Here is a 19831-nt window from a genome sequence, read left to right on the forward strand (position 1 = left end):
TTCATCACGGTTGCTGTTCTCTGTGCAGGGTCCTCTTCCTCCCTCATGTCTTCCTTTCAGAGGGAGCCTTTTGCTATGTCCACCTGATCCATCATCTCTTTCAGGGCTGAAACCAGGCTTCAGATTCTCAGATAACAAGCTCTGTATTTGTTCTGTTCATTCCTACACAGCAGAGTGAATTTTACCACAGAAATTCACACTCATTTCACTGTTTTCTTTTAAATCCCTTCTGAAGCAGTTTGTCTTTGTTCTCAGTACTGTCTGCAGAGGTGTGACCTCTGCCTGTGCTGATCTCTGTTGTCCCATTGCTTTGTGTTTCTTGTCTGTTTACTATTCCTTGTTCCATGCTCTGTGTGCTGAGAAGCAGGGACTGTGTGTGGTTTTGGTGTTTACACAGTGCCAGGTGTGCTGGAAATCTGGTTTGTTCCTTGGAGTTACTGTTCAACAGATACATAAAGTAATTGCCCTACTTAGGATATGATGGGAAGAAAACAGAGAAATAGGACTGCCACAAGGTTTGAATGGCTTGTTTTGCTCTTGGCGAAGAGACAAAAACAGGAGGTATTGGAATACAAGTCTAAAAGCATCATGTTCTGTAGGACAAAGCTCCATTGTGTTTTCAGGCAGTGGCAAGGAACTTAATGTTGATTTGCTGGGAAGAGGGAATATGAGATTTTTAAGGAGGCAGAGTTCGTATGTTCAACAGCAGGCTTGAGAAGGACTTTCAATGATTTCCTTATATATGCATTTTGAAGAAAGATCAGTGTGACAGTGAAGAACGTTAAAGCAATTTTGATAGAAAGGCGTGCAATTTTTAGGGTTTGGGTAACACAGTGTTTGTTAAAATAAGGAGTGCTATGCAAGTACAGATCAGAGATACAGGAGGCACCAGATTATCTTTAATGCCAGGTGTTGTAAGTGGATGATTTTTGTTGTGACGGAGTACATAGTAGTGCTGTCTATTGTAAGAGAGAACAAGAGAAAGCGAGACTGTAAACATTAACATTGTTCGGTTCCTGCTTTCAGGGCAGTATCCCGAAGGTTGCTTGGTTTCCTGGGGGATGAGTAAACTGAGGGAAAAGCTGAATGATACTTGGGGAAAGATTGTGGAGCTTGTAAAACAGTAACTTGAACTGTTAATTAGCTGATGGTACACTAATCACTTCTGCTGAACCCTCATCTTCCTTCCCCTTTGCTGCAGGCCAATAACAAGCCCGAGATTGAAGCAGCCTTGTTCCTAGACTGGATGAGGTTGGAACCACAATCCATGGTGTGGCTGCCAGTGCTTCACAGGGTGGCTGCTGCCGAAACTGCCAAACACCAAGCGAAGTGTAACATCTGCAAGGAATGCCCCATTATTGGATTCAGGTACAAACTTACTCCCTTTCTACCTTGTGTGTACCACTGCTTGGTGGACAGGTAGCTCTGCTTGTTCCCAGGCAAGTCATTCTCTGTGTGTTGTTGAAGTTAAAAAGAGTTTTGATGGGGCATGAGGGAGAGTAACACTTAGACTGGGTAAAATGATGCAAAAGCTGAAAAGCAAAAATCACTTACCTGTTAAGATTCCACCTTTCCTCTGTATTCTGCCCTTCCAGTCTGTCTGTGCCTCAGCCAGTTTATTGGCAGACTGCACAACTAACATGATCTGCTTTAGATTCAGTCTCTTATATACGCAGTTTTATTTTCTGAATTGGATCTCGATGAACTGGTTTCTATCATGGCATAAAGCAAGGAGTGGCTTGAAATTTTCCAAATGTAAAGATACTGAGCATTTTTCAGAGAAGGAATGTGGTTGGTGGGATATTAACAAGTATGCTGGACATGTTGCTAATCTATTTAACCATCTGGATCAACATTGTGGTTACTATAGCAATGAATAAGTCGATGTGTTGTAAAATGGCCGTGTGCTGGTATGCCTGTTGAGAATCCACTTAACAGCTAAGTAAATACTCACTTTCAATTACGCCTAGACTTGTTTTATCACTTCTCTTTCTAATAGCTGTTCTGTATGGTTTCTGTTTTTGTTCCTGATCTTCTTTTACTTTTGGCGTTTTTCCTTCCATTGTATCATGATGTTTACAAAGACCTTTTTGAAATTTTAGTTCTAAAACCAAGATATTGAACAGCAACAAGAAATACCACACAGAAAGGTCATCATTTCGCTCTAGCATGTGAGAGTATGAATGGGGTTTTTTGCACGTATAATGGAGTAGCCCTGTCTCCTATACAATTATACAGGCAGTGAGAAACAAGGGAAATAAATAGTTAAAGTTCTGCTTTGTTTTGATTTTTCTTCAGTCAGGCTATTTGTCACATCTTGTAAACTCATCCCCTGCTTCTTCTTAGCTATTGAAACTGGAGAATGATAATTATTATTGAAGAAGAGCTAGGGATGGGATGTGATGAGTCCAACACAGTCACAAAGAAAAAGCTTCCTGTTCCAGAGCCAGTTCATGAAACTCCTGAATTACTCTCACAATCTATATAAACAGCTGGAGACAAGTGGATGGAATTGGAAAAATGCAGCACTTGGAAAATCAAAGGATACCAATTGTATGAATAGTGTGTAGTTAGTTTGCATCAGAAACGTGGAGGGTGGACACTGGAGTTCTGTGTTTCCAGTTTTGTCTGATCTCATCTGCCCCTTAAATTTGTATAAAAATTCTATTCTGATAGTCTAATCTGTCTGTCGGAGATTTTTGTCTCTGCCTTTGCAAGTCACTGTGACCCTGTTTACACGCTCGACAAAAAGATACTGTGTTGGACAGCTTTTAGAAAGTTAATACTGTGAGCCTCAGTACACGTAAAACAATGTTCTTTTGAGGTTATTGTGACAGGACTGCTTAGCGTATTTGGAACAAGAAAACCCTTATGCCTCCAGCTCTTTCAAGTGCTTCAGTGCAGCAGATATAAGTTAGCTGTCTCATAAAGCTGATGAGATTAAATAATGGCCTTCAAGTGCATTCAGATTTTTGCATGGATGGCATTCTATACATAAAGATTATATTTTGACAAAGATGCTGGAGCATGAACAAGTCCCTACCTTCAGTCAGCACTGATGGTGGTACTTATTGAGGAAGGTATTACTTACCTGAACTCTATTTGCTTAAGAAATTCTGTGTTTGGCATCATGTCACAGACCAAAAGGACTGAAATTAGCATTATAGAAACAAAAATCTTGGTACTGTGTTTTGTGTGTTATGAGAGAGAGTCATTTGTGGATAGAGCTCTTCAGCATTGCCCACTGATAGCAATTTTGTGACACAGAGGGATTCTTCTAGAAAATGATTTACTAAGCATCTCTGCTTTGTTGCTTTGAGGCAGCAATCCTGTCCCTCAGATAGGCCCTGTCCTGTATTGTGAGCTGTGGGACATCTCAGGGAAGAGCACTTAATAACTCAGAAAGCTCCAAAGGCTCACATGAAGTATTCATATACTAAGCACTGAAACTGTGTTTTTTTCCCCCTCTTCTAGGTACAGAAGCTTAAAGCACTTTAACTATGACATCTGCCAAAGTTGCTTCTTCTCTGGCCGTGTTGCAAAAGGTCACAAAATGCACTATCCCATGGTGGAATACTGCACACCAGTAAGTAGCTGTTTTACTGACCCTTACTGCTCATGGTTAAGTAGAAAGGAAAAGCTTTGTTTGTGGTGTACAGGGTAATAAAACATTTGGGTGGAGATTTCCCCCCGTAATGAAATCACCTTCTATAGTCTGTATATTGCAACAATTTATAATGCTTAGTAAAAATAGAATCCAATAGTTGGAAGTAAATTGAAGTATCATCATTTGTACAGTGTTCTATCATAATATGTTATTGCATGCTAATGATATGCTCCATGTTCAGTGCCATGCATGTATCCTTCAAGAAGGCTGTGGTTTGCACAAACATATTTCTGCCTTAGTCATAATATTTTCTCCCTATCCCTGGGAGACTTTTTTTCCTTTCCCCAGGAAGTTTGTACTTGTTTTCCCAGCAACACTGCAATTGCATCTTTAAATTCTTCACTATTTATTAGTAGTTTTTTATTTTATGTTGACTAGAGAATACAACATATTGGGGAAGGTCTTTAGAGTAGCAAATTAGGTTTCATTTCTCAAGACTGGAAGTCCTGTTCAGTGCAGAACATAGAATCATAGGATCACAGAATAGCTCAGGTTGGAAAAGACCTCAAATATCATGGTGTCCAACAACAATCTAACCATACTACCCTAACTAACAGCCCTCCGCTAAATCATGTCCCTGAGCACCACATCCAAACAGTTTATAAACACATCCAGGGATGGTGACTCAACCACCTCCCTGGGGAGCCTGTTCCAGTGCTTAACAGCCCTTTCTGCAAAGGAGTTTTTCTGCCCTCCCTTACGCAAAAGCATCACTTTTGCATAAATGTTTCTTTTGTTCAAAGCAGCAGGCAAAGAAAAGTCCATACTACGCTCTTAGTGTATCCCTTTCTTTCCAGCCTCTCGTGACCATGGCAGAGGGCCATAAATTAGAGAAGCTCTCAAGCTGTCCTTTCACAGTACAGTATACCTGAACTGTCAGCTGTCTTTGCTATTGTGTGTGGTGATCCTGAAGCATTCCACATTCTGGATTCTTTTCCCAATGTTATAGAATAGTCATTAGGCTTGTACCTTTGTCAAATGTGAAAATAAAGCGTTAAAATTAAGTACAGGCCAGCTAAGTGAACAATTTTTACATCTTAATCCAAACAAAAAGGCTTTGGCAAAAAGAAGTAAAGACTTCTAGCTTTTCTTAGAAAGTTAGGAAAGTCAGAGAACAAATACCTAAAATGAGAGCAAATACAGTGCTTTGATTTAGTTTGAATTTATGTATGTTTTACGTTATCAACTTTTATCGTAGCATTCAATTTGCACCTTTTAATCCAGATCTCTGCAAGGGGAAACCAGCGTGTTTTTGTTCACTGTTCATCAGCATTCACTGGCTGGTGCTTTTCAACATCACTCCCCATGGGTTGAAGTTAATGGGAGGGGTGATTTGCCTGAGCTGTTACACAGGTCAGATGGAAACCTTAGCAATCCAGAGGCGAGTCTGAACAGACCTCTCCACGGCAGGCGTTCCTGTAGCAAACTCTCTCTTGATCCCTGCCTCAGCCCCAGCCCAGCAGCCGCCCACAGCACTCCTTCCAGTTGAGCTGAGTGCGTTCTTGCTGAGTCAGCTCCTGGTTTGTTCTGCAGTTTGCCACTCTTATTCTTGTTAGAAAGCATTATGGAAGATTGTGAGTAGTGCAGGGAAGGCACAAAACAACATCTAGCTTCTGTTTTCTTACCTGATTCATGAGGTGTGTTTAGAGGAAGGTGTGAATAGGAAGAAATGAAATTGTGTGGTGAGATGCTCCCGCAGCCTGAAGCAATTCAGTGCAACACAGGCAGGGTCCGATGGGTTCCTGTTCTCCCTGACAGTGGAGGATACTGACAGGCCTAAGGAGAACTTGTAACAGCATCCAGATTGCTGAATCAAAATAAAGAAGCATTTAAATACTGTACATTTTTCTTTGTGAATTCTGTACTCTGGCAGCCAGTGCTAATGTGCCATGCCTGCCTGTACCAGCAGTGAGCTGAATTAGAGTAGGATTACCTAGGGGAAAAAAAGTGAATGAGACACACAGCAAGGGCTGATCTTTTTTGTGCTGCAGCTATAGTAAAAGTAAACCCAAGTATTGCATAACTGAACAAGAGATCCACTGAAGCTATCATGTCTAGTAAGTAATTGTTTTCGAAATAAATGAAAAGAGTCTTGCAGATGACAAAGCACTTTTTCATCATCCTCCAGACAGATCTCTCACCTTAGATTGCACTTTGGCAGAGAACTTCCAGGAAGTTTTGGAGCACTGCAGCCCTCAGTTCTCCTGAAGGGGAATTTGAGAACTCATGCAGAATGTCCAAGGGGCACGATAGCTTCTCTCTTACTGCAAAAGGTTGAGGCAGATTGAGGCCACGGTGGTTCCTTAGTTTTCGTCTAGACAGAAAAACTGCAACAATTATTCCTGCAAGCAACACAGCTGGATGTCTTGTTCAAACAGAGGTGACTTTTAAAAAGGTTTCAAATAAATAACAAGTAGAAGCACTCTTCAAGACTGAGATTTAAATGTAGGGTCCTATTTCTGTTTGAGTTTAACACCAGCACACAGAAAAAAGTTACCTTGATAGAATTGAGCATATCCAACTGAGATAATTTTCTACAGCTAGTGTTTAAAATTGGGGCTGAGGTCCGGAGTGAGGAATTTGGAAGACACTTCATTAAACCAAACTGCAAAATGTCAAATGGTTGTAAGTTCTGCTTTTGACAGGAGATAGCTTTTGTTTCGGAATATGCTACACCCAACTACCTACATACTGCTTTGATTTAAGAGAAATAGGTTGCTGAAAGTAAGGGATTGAAAATTCCACTGTTTCTTCCTTTTAAACCAATTCTGCTGTGAATTTGGTTATGTATTCTGAAAATTGTGTAGCATAAAACTTCTGTGGAATAAATCAGGAAGTGTGGATAAAAATAGCTTCAGTCTATCAGCTTGTTCAAGTAGTAATCTTTATTTATTTATTTCTTTGCTTATTTTATTTTTCCATTCCTGTGCATCTTGACATTGAAACTGGATCATAGGAGAGGTTCTTGGTGTTTCAAGTTGTCACTGGAAGATGTACTTCTTGGGATGCTTGTGATACCAGCTTTCAGATTAGATCAGGATGTTTCCATGCAAGCACACTATTTTGCTGGTTGGCTGTCAGGGAAAGTTCAAGAGAGATAACATGTCCCAAGAAAGTCAAAGCAAAGAATGTTTTATTATTCATTGTGCCTAAAAACACAATCAAATTTCAATCAAATGCAGTTAAAAGTGTTCACACTGAAAATACACACTAAAAGTGGGCAAAGCAGGAATAAATGTTTATAAATGACACAAGTCAGCAAAATGAACAGAAAGCTGTGCTTAATTTTTTTGTACCAAGACTAGATATCAAAAGATTTCCCAGCTGAATAACTGGTCTCACGATGCTGACCTTGTTAAGGATTCTCACTGTAGGATTGCAACTAGTGTTCAGGAAAGGGAATTCCCTCCTACTGCAGACCAGATCAGTAAATGCCCTTTCCAGAGTCCTCTGGCTGGTCCAAATATACTTAATCTCTCCCTTTCTTTAATTCAGGTTTATTGAAATATTGCTAAGTGTTATCATAGTGTCTTGGAAATACGAATGCTGCTGTACCGGCTTGTCGGTTCTGATGTATTATTTCTCTACCAGTCATTGATCACACTGAATTTTCATACAAAATTGTCTGGAAAGAGAATCAAATTCTTTCCTGCTTTTCATGAAGCTTATAGGTATCTTCAGTATGGGAAGAACATTTGTCCTTTCTGTTAATGCATCTCAGTCTTTCTGCAAATTATTTTTTAGAGCATGCTTAATTTTTCTACCTGAGCAATCATTAAAAATAGATACATCTGTGTATCAGCAGCTCCACAAAAGCGGGCTTGACTGATGGATCCCAGCACCTCCTTCCTTTCTGAAATAGAAGGCATAGAGCTCATTATAAAATGTCAGAAAGATTAACTTTCGCTCATTTCTTTCCTTCAAATTAGATACACTGAAGAAGTGATATCGTTATGTGGGTCAGGATGAACTTAATTTACTGTAGAAAAGCAGTATTTCAGGGTCAAGCTTCTCTGCGAGGTGCAAAGAGTGGAGTGCTGCCTGACTAATGTAACTGAAGTCTTCCATTAAAATTCTTCAGAAAATTGTCTGACTCTTAATCAGGCTTGCAAGAAGTGTTACATCTTCACAGCAGACATGCTTTGAACTCCTTATGACTCATTCTGGTCTTCAGGAAACTAATTGCACTTTGTGCTCCTCTGTTGGTGTCTATAGGAGAAAGGAGGCTGAGTGCAGGCAATGGAGTAGAAGACTTTCTGTAAATTGTACTCTCCTCAGGTTATCGATCTTAAATGCCTCTTAGCTTCAGATTAAACAGATGCAAGAAGTATTAACTGATGTTAGAGCTTTCAGCAGATCTTATCTGCTTTTTGGTTTTTTTATGATCAAAATATTAATGGCAGAAAAGAGTGAGGAGGAAAACTGCAAAGAAAAAGGTACCAAGAGTATTGCCCTGGATTTCATGGACTGACAAATCCAGGAGATGGAAGCAATGAGCATACGGCAAGAATCAGTATTCAGCCAGTCAGGCAGGTGGCAGGTCCCACTAAGCAGCCATGTGCTCGCTGTTACACCCATTTCAGTGCTGCACAAGAAGTATGTGGAGAGTTCCAGGCTACATGAGAAAGTGACTAATTCTCATTTAATTTTTGTCCTCTAACTCACTGAGAAGAGGCGTGAGTCTGTTATGGGTTATGGAGCTTCCCCTCTTCTTCTTCCTCCCCTCTAGCTGTGCTGTTTTGTAGTACATTTTGATGTGACTGATAAATAAAATGTATGGTTCTGGAGGCCAACTCTTTGGCAACCCTGCTTGGCGTGGCCGCAGCTCCTTCATATGGCCCAGCAAAGGAAGGGACAACCAAAAGCAATAATGTCACATGAAAATTGATTTCACTGTGATTTGTGGCTTTCAGACAACTTCTGGAGAAGATGTCCGTGACTTTGCCAAGGTACTAAAAAACAAATTTCGAACAAAAAGATATTTTGCAAAACACCCGCGAATGGGCTACCTGCCTGTGCAAACTGTCTTGGAGGGAGACAACATGGAAACGTGAGTAGCTCTAAAGTTTCTTAGCAATGTATTTGGTATGCTCTTTGAGCTTCCCAGCTGGTGCCAACTCCCTTCACTTCCTACATACATAAAGCCTCATTCTTTCTTTCATTTTTTGTTAACCACGGCTGGCAGGAAAACACAAGCTGGAGTTCCAATTGCCATTCCTATTATATGTTTATGTACGCGTCCTTACAGGCACTTCCACTTCAGTCAGTAAAAAAAAAATGCTTTCTGACAGCCTTAGAAATGTTTAGTTTTGATATGGCTCTTTGGAAATTGATGATCTCTTCATTGAATTTTTGTTTCCTTCCAAATAGGTATTTTTCTGTATTTTTTTTTTTAATTAGTTTGCTATGTTTGCAAGCTTTTCAACTGGTTTCTTCTTTTCTCACCCTATAAATGTAGTCTTATTAAATGACTTTGAAGTAAGTTGTGGGGAAAAAAAAAAGTGATAATACACATGCAGAAACTGATGAGTAACCCATTCCCCTTTGTTGGTTGTTTTTTTCATTGTTGTTGTTATTTTGGTGGGGTTTTTTTGTAAGTTTAATCACTTAAATTTAATGGCAATTGCACACAGCTTGTCCTCGCTCTCTTTCTCTTTTTAATTTTAGATTTATTTTTTTTTTCTCTCTCTTTTTGGTTCTTTGCTCTCCATGGCCATTCATGTTGGTCTATTGGATTTCCGTTTTTAGTTGTTGTGATTTTTTTTTATTTTTTTTTTTAATCTTTCTGTAATTATTTTGCTGCTGAGTTTCTTCTGCCTCTCTCTTCACCTCCTCATTTTTTGTCTTGCAGTCCTGTTACTCTGATCAACTTCTGGCCAGTAGATTCTGCGTGAGTACTTTTGCTGAAGTGTGCTGCTGCTGCTACTGCTGCTGCGTTCCCTCACTTTTTTGTTTGTTTCTTTGTTTGGTTTTGCATAAGTTCATTTCCTTCTTTCTTTATGATAATTTTCTTTGGTACACTCTCTAAAGGAATGATTTGATCCCAGATGAGGAGAATGGGATAAATCCAGGAACTTCCAGCAGTCGTGAAATGTGTTCTGTATACTCTTCCTGGACTGTGTATTTTCATGGAATTAACAGGGGTTTTGGTACAGTCTTACTAATGCTTATGAGAGTTTTGTCATTTCAAAGCCTGTGTTTCTGAATGTGTCAATCCCTCTATGTGTATACAAAATGCTTTTTGAAAGATACGAACTGAACGGATTTAATTCAATTTCAGGAATGATACTATTTTGTAGATAAAGCTATAATCTGGTTTAATGCACAACCATGCACACCTGCACACTCACATGCCCCAATTAACCCAGAACTCACTGGACATTTTACTATGGTTTTTTTTTACATGCAATTTGTGAGGGCAGGGTGAAATGGGGAAATGTTTACTGTATATTTTTTCAGAAGTTAAAAAAAGCAGGGTTTTTCTATTGTGGACTGGATTTTTGTTCTTGCATCATTCTTGCACATGCATCATCTTACCGCTGTAGTAACACCCTTACCGTAAACTAAAGATATATCTTTACCATTGTGGCATTTGCTGCTACTAGTGTTACATGGATAACTTCAGAACAATGTTAAATAAGGTTTATTTTTAATTCACAAATTGATAACAAGACTAATAAATAGAATTTTATATATTTCCATATGGTGAAATGTATATGGCTTGCATCTTCACTGAATTTTTGGTAGAATAAACAAGAGTGAAATGAATACATTGGAATATTGATGTATAGTTTTCATTTGGAGCACAGACCACTGGGAAGTCAAACACAGTGCTTGTCCTCTAGGAAGTTTACTTTGTGTAAACAAGAAATGTATATTTCTGCAAACCACATATGGTTAAGGATCCACCCACGAAGCTGCCAGAAGGCTGAATCCTGACTGAAATAGAGTGGCTTTGAACTTTAAGGGTGCATTTACATTTATAAATGCACATGGGGTGACTGCAGCGTATTGTATATGAAACCCTGTCCATAGATTCCTTACCCTTTAGAACAACTGAAAAGTTAAAATTAACCATTTAAAGAATGCTTGAATAATACGGAATGCCATTGCTGTGTCTGACATAACATGAAATTAAGTTGCCATAACGTGCTTATTTGTAAGGCACACTGCCACTAGTTCACTTACAATAATAACTTCACATATGCCAGCACTGATAACATCGCACCTAAGATTTAGTGTTGAATACTACAGGGAGCTTAATGTGCATGCAATATTTAAGAAAGCTTGGGAAATGCACAGAGTCAGGATTTGGATGGAGAAAGACCAGCACCTTTTATTAGACCAACTTGTCTTCCTGGAAATGGTCCTTTATTTTGGTCTGACAAGAAAACAGGAAATTGAAAACAAAAAACAAAAAACAACCAAAACTATTGGCTGGAAGGAGTTGCTGTTTGTTCTGCTAGCTTCGTTCCTTTCTTTAGTGCTAGACCACCAGGGTCACAGCATAAGTTACTGAACTAGAAAGCTTTAAAGTTGTTTTTTTTCAGTTACAGGGCTTACTGCAGCTTTGGCAGGCAAACCTACTACTCTGGTTTTCACTGTGTTTTTTTTTGTATTCTCATACCAGTTTTTTGGTTGTCTTCAGAGTGCTGCAGAAAAGCATAACCCGACCAAATTCAAAAGCACTGTGTCTATTCTGGCATCAACATAGGTTGTGATATCTGAATCTATTTATAAATACGTACATACATATAAATGTGTTGCTACAAGTAAGTGATTTAGGTCAATTATTATTATGCATTTTACACATATGTATTCTGCTTGCCAGGTATTAAAGGGGCAGCTTACAGCTTTTTATGAGAATTTTTGTCTTTTTACTTGGACTGTGAACTGTTAGTGGCACAAAAACAATTTACTTGATTCTGCTCTTTCAAGAGCCATTAACCGTAGTGCTGGATAGCACAAAAGATGCCCTCCTCCTGTCGGCCAGGTTTCCACAAGTGCAGGGAATTGCAGGACGAGGTGTTTGCCGCTCAATTACCACTTGACTTGAATGGAATTCCTCAGACTATTCTGCAGACACAGACTTGAGAAATACAGCTGTGGAGCCCTTGTAAAAGGAATGACTATCTTGGTTAAATATTGGCTGTGTTTCTCGACCTTCTCACTGAATGTTCAGGCTGATTACATGAGCTGATTACATGTGCTCAGAAGGTGAGGCCAGTGAGCTCTTGCACAGATGGTCATCTAAAAGTGCGTCTGCAGCAGCCTGCAGTGCAGCACAGCTATTCCCAGTCTGGCTCAGGTACTGGCAAAGGTGTACCTCTGAGCTGCTAAATTTGACATGGACATGGAAACTGCAGTGCATCCCAACAGGTTTGCTTTAATAAGCAAAGTTTTAAAAATCTGAGTGGAGTAGATCTTCATTGCAGTGTGTTCTGAAGCAGAGGCAAACTTGGAAGTGTAGACTTACCCCATGCCTACAAAGTTGGCAGAGAGGCATAGGAAACTCCAACACATTACACAACACTGGGCTGTCTTTAAAAAAAAAAAAAAAAGCATATTGCACACTTTGTTCACTTCTGAATGTAAAGCCTAGTTTTGAAGCAGCAAGTATGCAGTTACACAGTCAGGCAAAGCTTTTACCTTGTACTACTGCCAAAAGACAGACACTTCGCTTCTGTTCCTCCACTGCCCAGTTGGTCCCAGACAAGTGCTGCCGTGTGAAATCACAGAGAAAAGGGACTAGGAGAACAATCCAGTTCAAAACTGAAGCTGCTTTTAGTACACGTTCCCTAATCCACAAACAGTACTAGCAGCAGCATTTGTGTGTGCATTGAAAACAAGACCTCTTCTTTCATTGCTAGTGCCAGCATAGATCAGCCGGACATGTACTGCCTGTCAAACAAAAAGGAGGAGAACATCATTTTGTCACAAAGCAGTTACTGTTTTGCTTGATAATCCACACGATCTAGAGAAGTTGTATTCTTTCCTTTCAGCATTTAAGTTCTTAGGCAAAATACTATGCAAAATTGCAGGCAAGTGGTTTTCCATTTGAATGAATCTCTGCTGTACCAAGAAACGCTGAACTGTGTATTTATCCACTGGCTTTCTCTAGTGTAATTTGAATATGTAGTGGGAAAAATTACATTTGGAGGCCAAAGCTCATTTCAGACAAAATGAGATTCACGACATTTGGCCCATAATATCTTAAAGAGAAAAGTCTTCCCATTCTTTGAGGCATTGGCTGTTTTGTATGGTGCATATCATTCTATGAATTCTGAAAGATCCTAATATTTCTAAAGCCTTTCGCAGGCTGCCTATGAAACTGGAAAATGACCAATAAAGTATAATGATCTCTTAGCAGATTTCCTGCAGGATGATCAAGCTCTAGCACAGAAGCATTAAGCACCATGAGATTATTAGTTCTGGTTTATAACTGGTAAATACAAAACAGAATTTGTCTGCATTTGAGATGTAGTGTAATGCCAGTTAGGCAGAACTAGCCCAACCCACCATGTCCAACAACTTAACATGAAGGGAAGACACTTCATTGATCAAGAATCCTAAAAGGAGTTGTAAGAGATGGGAATTCAGATCCATCTAAAATAAGGGATTACTGTACAGTCTGGAAAGCTGCATCATGTTTTGTTGTTTGGGTACCTCCTGCTACATGTAGATAGGCAAATCCCACATGGCAGTCAGAGTGCTTCCTGCAAGCACATGTTTCTGAAGTGCAGAGGTGACGTTGTCCTGACCAAGATATTCTCCAGAATCAAGACTGGACAAAACTCGTCACTTTCAGCAGTGTGTTGTTAAATGCTCATTTCAGCCATATAATGTTTCTGGCTGCTGGTGGAGTGGCATGTGGAGGCTTTTCTAGGTGAAACATGCTACCGCTGGGTTAGGGACGTGCTGTGGGCAGCGGGGAGGCAGTGGAAGGGCTCCAGCAACATCTGACAGCAAGGCCTTCAGAGCAGGCCTGGAGCCATGAGCCAGGCGCAATTACAGATAGAGGAGGCAGGTGTGAGGGGAAAATGGGGGCAAGGGCTCATCTACAAATCTGGAAAATGATTTTTGGGGGGTCTGTGTGAAGAGGAATCCTTGCCAAATGGATTGCCAAAAGGTGAAAGTGCTTTGTGTGGTACCACAAAACACTGCATTCCGGTTTGAGGAGGTGCCCGCTGTGCGTGGTCACAGTTACAACGTGCTGTTTGTCAAACACAGTGTAAGCGTAAGGCATAGAGATGTGAGGGCATAGACGTAGCTAAGTGTCTTTTTACTTTTAAGGGGGTATTGTTTGTGATTAATCAGTGTTTTCTGCCTTATAGGCCTGCCTCGTCCCCTCAGCTTTCACATGATGATACTCATTCACGCATTGAACATTATGCTAGCAGGTATGAGACCAGCTGGACGTTAGGCAGATCTTTCTCTAAACAATCATTTAAAAAATTCCAAAGGCTGTGTGCTGCCTGAGTGGGTCTTACAGAAATGTAAAGTCTGGGGATTTCTTCTCCAGGCTCTGAAATGCAGGGTGTAACCCATTTTTTGCTACTAACCAGCCTTCCACTAACTTGCATGCCAGTGCGTGTGCATGGTTAGAAATGGCCGCTAGGTTCCCTGGGGGGGGGGTCTTTGTTAAGCTGTGCACTCAGTTTGCACAGGGTTTAATTACTCCAGTGTAATCATACAATTCAGAAGTCTCCAAACTTTACAACAATCTCAAACGCCTTTTTAATGATAAGTAATTCAACATATGGATTATGACAAACAGGATCTTTCCTTAGTTTGGAGGATAAAAATCATTGGTATATTACTGCTACAGTTCTCCACTTTCATACAGCTCTTAAGAACAACAAAGTGGGTTAATTGAAGAGGCAGGAAAAATAACATGCTTTTCCACTGAGGAAGCAAATCTGCAAGGTTTGAGATAGTGTATGTTATTGCAACCTCCTCATTCTGTCCCACAAAATCATTTGACAATATGATAATATGATAATTCTTGCAGTATGTTTAGGAGGGACTGGCTTTTGAAAACCGATAAGAAATACCTAATACTTCAGTTCTGATGATGGCATTGCCAGGTACAAAACAATCTGTGTAGTTCCCTGGCATTGAAAGGCCATTCTGTTCCTGTGGAATTAATTAGTAATGAGTTGAATAAAATCTCAGAAAAAGAGTTGAAAATTTGAAGAGATAAAAAGTGAATTTAGCCAGGTCATCGTAATGAAAAAGCAATTATTCATGATAGCTTATTGCAGAACCTTTTGATAATCAACAGAGAGCGTAAATTCATCTGGGTTTCAAATTCACTAAGTCATCAAAAACATCACACTCTTCAACTCTTTCAGGAATGTTAAAGCAAACAAGGTTTATGGGAAATATGATTTATTTTAATGAGTCTGTTTATTTTTCCACAGGCTAGCAGAAATGGAGAACAGCAATGGTTCTTACCTAAATGACAGTATTTCACCTAATGAGAGCATGTAAGTAGGTCGTTTTAGTATTTTTGACGCGAGTTTTCTTGCGTAGGTTAATAACTTGTAATGAAATTCTGTAGTACTCTGCACCACACCCAGTTCCATTTCATGACAAACTCTTCTTTCAATTTAAATAGTAGTGTCTAGATTTATGGCCTTAATACTGAACTTGTGCAACAGATGATTAATGCTTTCAAAATAAAATAACTGATTTTCTCAACAAAATATTCAGTAAATACTTCCCAAATTACTTGGAAAAAAAATGTACATCACCTAAGGATTTTGTTCTCAGGAAAAAGATAAAAAGGTATCCCTTTTATCTGAACTGCAGTTAATCATGTTAAATTACTGTAAGGGCAGAATGTCAGTCAAAAGTCTGTTGGAGCTGTGCAGAAAAATTTGGCCTATAAATAAGAGAAATATATTACAAGTATAAGCCACGAGGGAATCATTCTCACCATAATATATTAGAGGTAGTAAAATTTAAGTTAGATATATTGTTAATAAGCACTGCTTTTACTAATTTAAATGGAAAAACACAAAATTAAAGGAATGTAGTCTGAAAGTTTTAAAGAATGGTCAAATTTGACATCATACTGAGTCCTTTTTGTGGTTTTCAACCTTGGTATATTTGGCTGTCATGGTTTTCTTGATTTTATTTGTTCTCTGAATTAAATGGAATAGAATCAGAAAGCAAACTATGAGTAGTGTGTTTGACCACAGGAGAGTATAGAAGTCACTGTGGTGCTTGAAAATTAGGTCTTAGTTAATCAACTGTGTAGAAGTCATACCACAGATACCAAATCATTCAAATATATATTTTTTTAAATCTGTTTTTCTGCAGTAATCTCATGCTTAGCACAGCTTGAGGATTTTCTCTGAAAATTCAGACAGAATCTTCTTAATGAGTTTTGTAAGAGTTCCTTTAAAGTGCTGTACTGCCAATTTTCATTCATAAATTGAGATTCCAAATCACTTGTAAGGATGTTTGTGAGCCAGAGAACTGTTCACAGACAGTAATAAAGTAGTTTGAATCTGTGTTTTGAAACGCTTTCTCTTTTGGCTAGGTAGGATTGCTGCCAACTAACTGAAATGAAATTGTCTGTACAGCCAAATGCATTGTTTTAATATGTTGTTTCCCAGAAAGTTAAAGTGACAAGTGAAAACTAACAAATAGGTAACATCAGGGGTAGTTTCAGTCAGTTAATGAGAACTTTGTTTCCCAAACTGACTGTCACTTTTGGATTGTTGTCATTATATTATTACATATTTTCCTGTTGTTCTCATTAAAATATTTCAGTGCCCTTAGTCAGAAAATCATACATAAGCTGCATTGTTTTTATTAAAGCTTTGTTTCAGTAATCAGTTCATTCTTTTGCTAATTAAAAGCTGTATTTATGTGATTAAGTTAATAATATAACCACTGATTATCCAGCCAATTCATTACTTAGTTTGTATTGTAAAAGTTAGAATAAGTATTCTGTGTTTTGGAAGAAACAAGAGCCAGATTTAAATTGCAGTAAAATCAAAGCTCACCATAAATTTTTCATGTGTAACTGAGTTTTGTTTGATGCCCTATAGATATTATTTCAGAGAGTCATAGAATCACAAGGTTGGAAAGGACCTATAAGATCATCTAGTCCAACTGTCAATATTTGCTAATGTTCTCATGGGGTTAAGCTTAAAATTACAGTTAGAACACCATAAATATGGGGATGTTGTTGAGGGAAAATAAAGAGAAAATGACTGTATCTACAGATACAAAATATTTCAGTGTGCATTGTCATCGCAGTTATATACATAAATGCACACAGGTTAAAGATCACACAAGATAGCGCCTTGGGAAGTGGCATTATGCTGCAGTATTTTTCACTGATAATTTGCTTAAGCTGCTTACAAATTCAGGAATATGCAAGTCTTTAAAATTTTGTTTAAGAAGAAGAAATTATGCCTGTGAAAAATGTAGTATTTCTCATTTATGAACTAATAGTAATGTTCTGCATTGCTTTAACACTCCTGCAGTCTGTAAAATGGCATCATTAACGTTTTCAGTAATAAAATGCAGGAAGAAATATTCTGAATTTTGAGCAATAGCAGCTATTCCAAATGTCAGTTAAATTCTAGATTACAGAGGTAACAAGAAAAAAATAAAGCTAGACTGAAATATTTTGTTGTAAGTATTCCCATAAAAGCAAGAATCACGACAGCTTAACAGTTTTTCTCTGTGATTGGCTGGAGGTGTTGCTGTGTTTCATGGCTTCTTACAGCTACTGCCGGTGCTAGCTGCATAGCTTAGGGTCTGAATGCCATTCCTTAGAGCCTGAAAAATACAGCCATTTAATTTTCTGAGATGGTTAAGGTCTTCAGAACTCACTTTGCTTTTTTCTCCCAGAGACTTCTCTGTTTCAATTGCCTGATAGTTTCAGGGGCAATAAAATAAAGAAATTGTTCACTTATATTAAATAGAATATATTTATATTCTGAAAGTGTATATCACTTGTAATTCCGAAAGAAAAAGAAAGCAACTCCTCACTGGGAAACGGCATGATTTTATTTTATTAAGTCAATATTTCTTTTATTTCACTCCATTTACAAGTTTATAGGGTAAAAAAGGTAAGTGTTTGGATGCCTTTATTAAATAAGAAGAGTTTGTATAAAAATAGATGCCTTTCCTTTTCTTGAATAACCTTTGTGGAACATAAATCAGGCAGCATAAGATTTTTTGTTGAGCAGATTTCACTTAGGCAAAAGAGGAAAGCTGTGATTGTCAGCAGTAGCCAAACTATGCTTTAAATATGTGAGAAGCAGAGGGAAAGAGAGGTCGGTTCTGCAGAAGGGGAAAATTGCCATAGTCTAAGTTGAACAGTTGAGTGGATTTTGTTTTGAGGTATATTTCTCTGCTTTTTGTTAAAAAGAGTTCAGTGAATTCCTGTCTAGGAGCAGCCTGGTTTATTCTCCTTTGTTTTCCAGTGATGATGAACACTTGTTAATCCAGCACTACTGCCAAAGCCTGAACCAGGAATCCCCCCTGAGTCAGCCACGAAGCCCTGCCCAGATCTTGATTTCTCTGGAGAGCGAAGAAAGAGGTGAACTGGAGAGAATTCTTGCAGATCTGGAAGAAGAAAATCGGTGGGTTACAGTCAGCAGCAGCAGTGATCATCTGCACACTAAAGATACAAATGGGAAGAGGGAAAGCTAATAAAACCCTGCAGTTAGGAAGTCTTTTAAATTAAGTTCATTCTATTAAGTCTGCCTAAGCCATTCATGGTTTTCCCTCTGTAAGAGAGTTGATGAGTCTGAAATAGCATCGTTATTAACTCATTCCTGTGTTCAGTGTAGTGATGAGTCAGCATTGAATCTTCAAAATGATGAGCTGCAAATAAATGACACTTAATACGCTTGTGATTATGGTGTCACCTCCAATAAGCTTTTTGAGCTGTGTTTCATAATGTTTCCTTCTCCACCATTTCCTTTATTTCCATGACAGCAATGAGCTTCATACCAGTCTTTGCTGCTACGTGAACAACAGGTGTGCTGGTTTCTGCACTCTAGTTTGGAAGAGGCAAAGGAAGGTTTCTGGAAAGACCTTTTCTCAGAAATGATATGTGAAGTTCTGAGAAGACTTCAATTCATTTGAAATAATCTGTGTAATAACTGCTATTTATCTAGATAGAATTCACCCTGTAGCATTTTAGGGATAAAATAACATAAAGTTGCATTTACTTCAGAAAACATGGGATTTTCACAGTAATTAAAACGTGGATCCATTTTTCTTTCTATTTCTATGGTTTTATTTTTTGTCGTTTTTTCAGCCTTTCAGTACTAAATATCATTTAACACTCCTAATTTGAAGTTTAATTGAAGTTGCCTTTATTAATAAAAAACAAACAAACAAACAAACAAAAACTCAAACCAAAGCAACAACAACAAAAACCCAAATGGATTCTTGCAGCATCACAACACTGCAGTTCCGATTCTATGGTACACCAGAGCTGTATGCCATCAACATAAAAAACTGGTAGTTCTTGACATTGATAGATTAATAGCTGCAACCAAGAACTTCTAAAATAAGAATGTAAGATAAAAATTACTAAATCTACAGAAAGCACATTTTGTTTGCCTTCTCCTGTCTTCAGCTTTTATGGTATAGTATACTGGCATTTTCATGCTCCTTTTCTTGTTTCTGCAAGAGCTAGATGTTTTTGTCTTGTTTATGTTGAGGGTGTAATGCAGTAATCATTTACCTTAGGAATGTCAAGGAAATAACTGCAAGAGTTGGCAATGTTGTAGATCTTCTCTATGCAGAAGTCTTCTTTTGATGCTAGCAATCAATTATAGTGCCTCCATCGCGCCATCCTCTCTATAAGACTGTGGTTAGGACTTGTTCACAAAGAGCATAGCCTGGACTTGCAGAACAACTTGAGTTGATTTTGGCATATAGAAACCTGAAATAAGCTATTCTGTCACCTAGAATAAGAGGAAGATGTAAATCTGCCATGTGCTTCCTTCTGGACTTGCATCAGCTAGTCCCCTGCAGATTAGGTCTGTATTTCTGTATATTGCATTTCAGCCAGGAAAAGAGAAGAGCTTCTTGTCCATAAATACCAGTTTTTACTTTCAGGTAGACCTTTCGCAATGAATCTCCAGGGGCAGAAGTATTTAATACAACTAGTATTTTGTT

The 19831-nt window shown here is 38.5% G+C and overlaps 1 protein-coding gene across 26 annotated transcripts in view; it reads left to right on the forward strand.

Moving 5' to 3' along the window:
* DMD (dystrophin) overlaps positions 1-19831 on the forward strand; it is a 1110121-nt gene that overhangs the window by 1063922 nt on the left and 26368 nt on the right. For 18 of the 26 annotated variants that reach the window (XM_072349305.1, XM_072348356.1, XM_072348112.1 and 15 more), the window contains 7 exons: positions 1202-1368; positions 3475-3586; positions 8581-8717; positions 9519-9557; positions 14002-14067; positions 15091-15156; positions 18121-18279. In XM_072349305.1, coding sequence (XP_072205406.1) covers positions 1202-1368; positions 3475-3586; positions 8581-8717; positions 9519-9557; positions 14002-14067; positions 15091-15156; positions 18121-18279 — 746 coding nt within the window. Of the gene's footprint in view, positions 1-1201; positions 1369-3474; positions 3587-8580; positions 8722-9518; positions 9558-14001; positions 14068-15090; positions 15157-18120; positions 18280-19831 lie in introns of those variants that run through there. The other 8 variants (XM_072348443.1, XM_072348199.1, XM_072349725.1 and 5 more) reach the window with 3 other exon arrangements.

This window comes from Excalfactoria chinensis, chromosome 1, assembly GCF_039878825.1.
Source record: "Excalfactoria chinensis isolate bCotChi1 chromosome 1, bCotChi1.hap2, whole genome shotgun sequence".
Classification (NCBI taxonomy): domain Eukaryota; kingdom Metazoa; phylum Chordata; class Aves; order Galliformes; family Phasianidae; genus Excalfactoria; species Excalfactoria chinensis.